Source organism: Otolemur garnettii, unplaced genomic scaffold (assembly GCF_000181295.1).
Source record: "Otolemur garnettii isolate 467f Iridium unplaced genomic scaffold, OtoGar3 scaffold00093, whole genome shotgun sequence".
NCBI classification, from domain to species: domain Eukaryota; kingdom Metazoa; phylum Chordata; class Mammalia; order Primates; family Galagidae; genus Otolemur; species Otolemur garnettii.
The window spans coordinates 1044378-1050504 of record NW_003852488.1 but is presented as its reverse complement, the minus strand read 5'-3'; the positions used below and the strand labels follow the sequence as shown (position 1 = coordinate 1050504).

At 42.9% G+C, this 6127-nt stretch overlaps 1 protein-coding gene across 1 annotated transcript; it reads right to left on the bottom strand.

Moving 5' to 3' along the window:
• Positions 1–42: 42 nt before the first annotated feature.
• On the bottom strand, positions 43–1098 carry LOC100952850 (putative elongation factor 1-alpha-like 3). Its single transcript, XM_012808732.2, has one exon. The coding sequence runs from the start codon at positions 1035–1037 to the stop codon at positions 273–275; it is 765 nt and encodes a 254-aa protein (XP_012664186.1). The 5' UTR covers positions 1038–1098; the 3' UTR covers positions 43–272.
• Positions 1099–6127: the final 5029 nt, after the last annotated feature.

Genomic DNA, 6127 nt, shown 5'->3' with positions numbered 1-6127 from the left:
ATCACCTGAGCAGTGAAGCCAGCTGCTTCCATCGGTGGGTCATTTTTGCTATCACCAGCAACATTGCCACGACGAACATCTTTGACAGACACATTCTTGACATTGAAGCCCACGTTGTCTCCTGGAAGAGCTTCGCTCAAAGCTTCATGGTGCATTTCCAAAGACTTTACTTCAGTTGTAACATTAACTGGAGCAAAGGTGACCACCATGCCGGGTTTGAGAACCCCAGTCTCCACTCAGCCCACAGGGACAGTACTAATACCACCAATTTTTTAGACATCCTGCAGAGGCAGACACAAGGGCTTGTCAGTTGGACGAGTTGGTGGCAGAATGCAATCCAGAGCTTCAAGCAGTGTGGTTCCACTGGCATTGCCATCCTTCCGGGTGACTTTCCATCCCTTGAACCAAGGCATGTTTGCACTTGGCTCCAACATGTTGTTGTCACCATTCCAACCAGAAATTGGCACAAATGCTACTGTGTCAGGGTTGTAGCCAATTTTCTTAATGTAAGTGCTGACTTCTTTAACGATTTCCTCGTATCTCTTCTGGCTGTAGGGTGGTTCAGTGGAATCCATCTTGTTAACACCAACAATTAGTTGCTTCACACCCAGTGTGTAAGCCAGAAGGGCATGCTCACGGGTCTGCCCATTCTTTGAGATACCAGCTTCAAATTCACCAACACCAGCGGCAACAATCAGGACAGCACAATCACCCTGAGATGTGCCTGTAATCATGTTTTTGATAAAGTTTCTGTGTCCTGGGGCATCAATGATAGTCACATAGTATTTGCTGGTCTCAAATTTCCACAGGGAGATGTCGATGGTGATACCACGCTCACGCTCAGCCTTCAGTTTATCCAAGACCCAGGCATACTTGAAGGAGCCCTTTCCCATCTCAGCTGCCTCCTTCTCAAATTTTTCAATGGTTCTCTTGTCAATGCCACCACATTTGTAGATCAGATGTCCAGTAGTGGTGGACTTGCCCGAATCTATGTGTCCAATGACGACGATGTTGGTATGAGTCTTTTCCTTCCCCATTTTGGATTGTATGGGCGGTTTTCACAACACCTGTGTTCTGGCGGCAAACCCGTTGCGAAAAAACAGCATGTTTTTTAAAATGTCACCTCAAACCTATATTCAATAAAAATACCCTTCAAAAATGAAGGAATTCCTTAGCTGGGCATGATGGCTCACACCTGTGATACTGGCATTCTGGGAGGCCAAGGAAGGAGGCTTGCTTGAGCTCAGGAGTTTGAGACCAGCCTGAACAAGAGAGAGATCTTGTCTCTACTAAAAACAGAAAAATTAGACAAGTGTTGTGGCAGGTACCTATAGTCCCAGCTATGTGGAAGGCTGAGGCTGGAAGATCACTTAATCCAGGAGTTTGAGATTGCCGTGAGTTGGACTAATCCCATGGCACTCTAGCCTGGGTGACAGAGTAAGACTCTGGTTTAAAAAAAAAGCAAAAACAAACAAACAAACAAACAAAAAAGCATTTCCAAATTAAAATCAAAAAGAAAATAGAATTCCTATAACAAATTGAAGGAAGTTCTTCACACTAAAGGAAATGCCAGTAGATTGAAATTCAGATATACAGGAAAAAATAAAGACCATTGGAAATAGTGGATATATAGATAAATACTAAATAGTATCTTTTTTCTTATCATTTCCTTCAATGAAAAATACCTATTTAATACCAAAAAGTATAACATCTTATTGTGGAGACATATTAATAAAAAGTATATAACAATAGCACAGAAAATGCAATGGTGGTAAATTAGATTACATTGTTCAGGGTTCTGAAAATTAGCAGGAAATGGTACAAATTAATTCTACACAGACTATGATATACTAAGGATTTATATTGTAATCTTAGTAGGACTAAAAGGAAATAGTAAAAAATGATGGAAATTAAAATGGAACATTACAAATACTTAACTCAGAAGAAGGCAAGAAAGAAGAAATAGAAAAGAAAGAAGATGATACAAAGAGAAAAGACATAGGAAATGATAGACTTAGTTCCAACCATACAACAAATTACATTAAATGAAAATTAACTAAACTCTCTATTAAAAAGCAGAGACAGATTGCATAAATATAAGATACAACTTGTACATTATACAAGAGACTTTATTTTTCTTTTATTAAGTCATAACTGTGTACATTAATGCAATTATGGGGTACAATGTGTTGGTTTTATAAACCATTTGAAATATTTTCATTAAACTGATTAACATAGACTACTCTGCATTTTCTTAGTTATTGTGTTAAAACATTTATATTCTACACATTTATATTCTACACTTACATGTACCCTACACTTACATGTACCCTTGTAAAATGCAGCGTAGGTGTGGTCCCACCAATTACCCTCCCTCTACCCATCCTCTCCCCTTCCCTCCCCTCCGTCTCTCTTTTCCCTTCTTCTTGGGCTATAGTTGGGTTATAGCATTCATATGAAAGCTATAAATTGGTTTCATAGTAGGGCTGAGTAAATTGGATACCTTTTCTTCTATTCTTGAGATACTTTGCTAAGAAGAATATGTTCCAGCTCCATCCATGTAAACATGAAAGAGGTAAAGTCTCCATCTTTTAAAAGGCTGAGTAATATTCCATGGTGTACATATACCACAATTTATTGATCCATTCATGGGTCAATGGGCACTTGAGCTTCTTCCATGACTTAGCAATTATGAATTGGGCTGCAATAAACATTCTGGTACAAATATCTTTGTTACAAAGTGATTTTTGGTCTTCTGGTTATATACCTAGTAGAGGAATCAAAGGATCGAATGGCAGGTCTATTTTTAGATCCCTAAGTGATCTCCAAACATCTTTCCAAAAGGATCATATTAGTTTGAATTCCCACCAGCAATGTAGAAGTGTTCCCTTTTCTCTACATCCATGCCAACATCTCTGGTTTTGGGATTTTGTGATGTGGGCTAATCTTACTGGGGTTAGGGGGTACCTCAAAGTAGTTTTGATTTGCATTTCTCTGATGATTAAGGATGATGAGCATTTTTTTCATGTGTCCATAGGCCATGCACCTGTCTTCTTCAGAGAAGTTTCTCTTCAAGGCCCTTGCCCACACTGAGATGGGATCACTTGGTGTTTTCTTGTTAATACATTTGAGTTCTGTGTGGATTCTGGTTATTAAACCTTTGTCAGAGACATAAACTGCAACTATCTTCTTCCATTCTGAGGGCTGTCTGCTTGCTTTACTTACTGTGTTCTTGGCTGTGTGGAGTCTTTTTAGTTTGATCAGATCCCAGTAATGTATTTTTGGTGGTGCTTCAATTGCCCGGGGGGTCTTCCTCATAAAATATTCACTCAGGCCAATTTCTTCAAGAGTTTTCCCTGAACTTTCTTCTAGTATTTTTATAGTTTCATGTCTTAAGTTTAAGTCTTTAATCCAGTGAGAGTCTATCTTAGTTAATGGTGAAAGGTGCGAGTCCAGTTTCAGTCTTCTACAGGACACCAGCCAGTTCACCCAGCACCATTTGTTAAATCGGGTATCTTTTCCCCATTGAAAGTTTTCAATTGGCTTATTGAACATCAAATAATGGTAAGTAGCTGGGTTCATCTCTTGGTTCTCTATTCTGTTCCATACATCTACCTCTCTGGTTTTGTGCCAGTACCATGCAGTTTTAATCACTACTGATTTATAGTATAATCTGAGGTCTGGTAGCATGATTCCTCCTACTTTGTTTTTATTTCTGAATAATGTCTTGGCTATTTGAGATTCTTTCTTTCCATATAAAATGAAGTATTATTTTTTCCAGATCTTTAAAGTATGACAGTGGAGCTTTAATAGAGATTGCATTAAAATTGTATATTGCTTTGGGTAGTATGGACGTTTTAACAATGTTGTTTCTTCCCAGCCATGGGAATGGTATGTTTTTCCATTTGTTAACATCTTCAGTTATTTCTTTTCTTAGAGTTTCATAGTTCTATTTATAGAGATCTTTCACGTCCTTTGTTAGGTAAACTCCCAAACATTTCATCTTCTTTGGTACTACTGTGAAAGGAATAGAGTCCTTGACTGCTTCTTCAGCTTGACTATTGTTGGTATATATAAAGGCTACCAATTTATGAGTGTTAAATTTGTAACCTGAGATGCTGATGTATTCCTTGATCACTTCTAGGAGTTTTGTAGTAGAATCCCTGGTGTTTTCCAGGGATACAATCATATCATCTGAGAAGAGTGAAAGTTTGATCTCCTCTGACCCTATATGGACACTCTTGATTGCCTTTTCTTGCCTAATTGTTATGGCTAAGACTTCCATTACAATGTTGAAAAGCAGTGGAGACAATGGGGCACCTTGCCTGGTTCCTGATCTGAGTGGAAATTATTTCAATTTAACTCCATTCAATATGATATTGGGTGGGAAGATGGCCAACTGGTAGCAACCCTGGTCAGAGGCTCCTGAGCAAAGGAAGAAAAACTGGTTGGAATCAGAACCTATGAAGCCAAAGATGGGGAGGTGAGCCCAGAAAGAAGTTAGGCAAGCTGTAAATCCAAGGAGGAGCATTTAAAAACACAAAATACAGGTACAAAGCGGGTCCCAGAACTGCTGGCTAGAGCCACACACCTCCCACAGGTGGTGGGTGGCTGCAGAGGAGTCCCCTGCTCCGGGCAGGAGCAGAACTATTTTCTAGAGCCTCTCAGCAGTAGAGGAGTCCCTCACTCTGGGAGGGCCCAGAACTGCTAGCTAGAGCCACGTGCCCCATGGAGGGCAGAGGACATCCCCACTCCAGGGCTCTGGGTGGGCCCAGAACTGCTGGCTAGAGCCACATGCCTCCTGTAGATGGCGGGTGGTTGCATAGGAGTCCCCTGCTCTGGGCAGGCACAGAACTACTTGCTAGAGCCACCCGCACCCCATGGGCAGTGGCAGAGGAGTCCCCCCCTTGGGGCGGGCCCAGAACTGCTTGCTAGAGTCACACACCTCATGGGCAGCAGAGGAGACTTCCGTCCCAGGCTCCTGCACTAGGCAGGCCCAGAACTGCTTGCTAGTGACTCAGGAATCCTGCGGGCAGTGGCGGAGGAGTCCTACGTTCTGGGAAGACCCAAAACCGCTTGCTAGAGACATGCACACTCCACAGGAGCCAGTGGAGGAGTCGTCTGCTCCAGGCACCTGTGCTGGGTGGGCCCAGAACTGCTTGCTAGAGCCATGAGTGCCTTGCAGGTGGTGGTGGAGGAGTCTACTGCTCTGGGTGGCCCAGAACTGTTTGCTACAGCCACGTGTGTCCTGCGGACAGCGGCAGAGGGGTTCCCTTGCTCTGGGATCCCATGCCAGGAGAGCCCTGACTGGCTTGCTAGTGCTGTGCACGTCCAGCAGATGACGGTGAAGGAGTCCTCCACTCCCTCCCACTCAGCTACTCTGGCAGGGCTAAACTAGGACTGATCTGGTTGCTTACATGCCCTGTGCTACCACTGCCATTCCCTCACCCCCTGGCTGCTCCAGGGGGGCTGAACTATGACTGATCTAGCCGTTACAGTTCCTCTGTTCCACCAGTTGCCCCAGTGGGGCCAAACTAGGACTGATCTGGCTGCTGCTGGTCTCCTGTCCCCTGGTTTCCCTGGCAGGCTGAACGAGGTCTAATCTAGCTATGCACACTCCCGTGCAGCTGCTGCCACTCCACTGCTCCCGGGTCACCCCAGCACCCTAGAACTGGGAGAAGACAACAGACACACTCTGCCTGTCTCTCTGGGCAACCAGAAGAAGCCACCAACTGAACGGTTCTGATAAGGTCTCCAAACAAGGTAAACTCAGCATGGGGCAGAATCAGTGAAAAAACTCAGGCAACTTGGATAACCAGAGTAGATCAACTCCCCCAAGGAAAAATGGGGCAGACACAATTAAAGACCCCATCCATAAACAGATGGATAGGATGTCAGAAATTGAGTTTAGAATTTGGATAGCAAATGAGATTAACAGAAGGAAAGAAAGGAGGGAATCAGAATTTCAAGAAATTGTTCAAAAGATATCTCAAGAAATTATTCAAAAGATGTCTCAAGAATTCAATGATTTCAAAGATAAAATGACCAAAGAATTTGAAATACTGAGACAAGAGGTTGCAGCCCTCAAGGATCTGAAAGATACGGTGGAATCCCTCCATAAAGACTG

What these genes read in the sequence shown, in the direction of transcription:
- LOC100952850 (XM_012808732.2), bottom strand. Translation starts at nt 1,037, where the DNA reads ATGGGGAAGGAAAAGACTCATACCAACATCGTCGTCATTGGACACATA.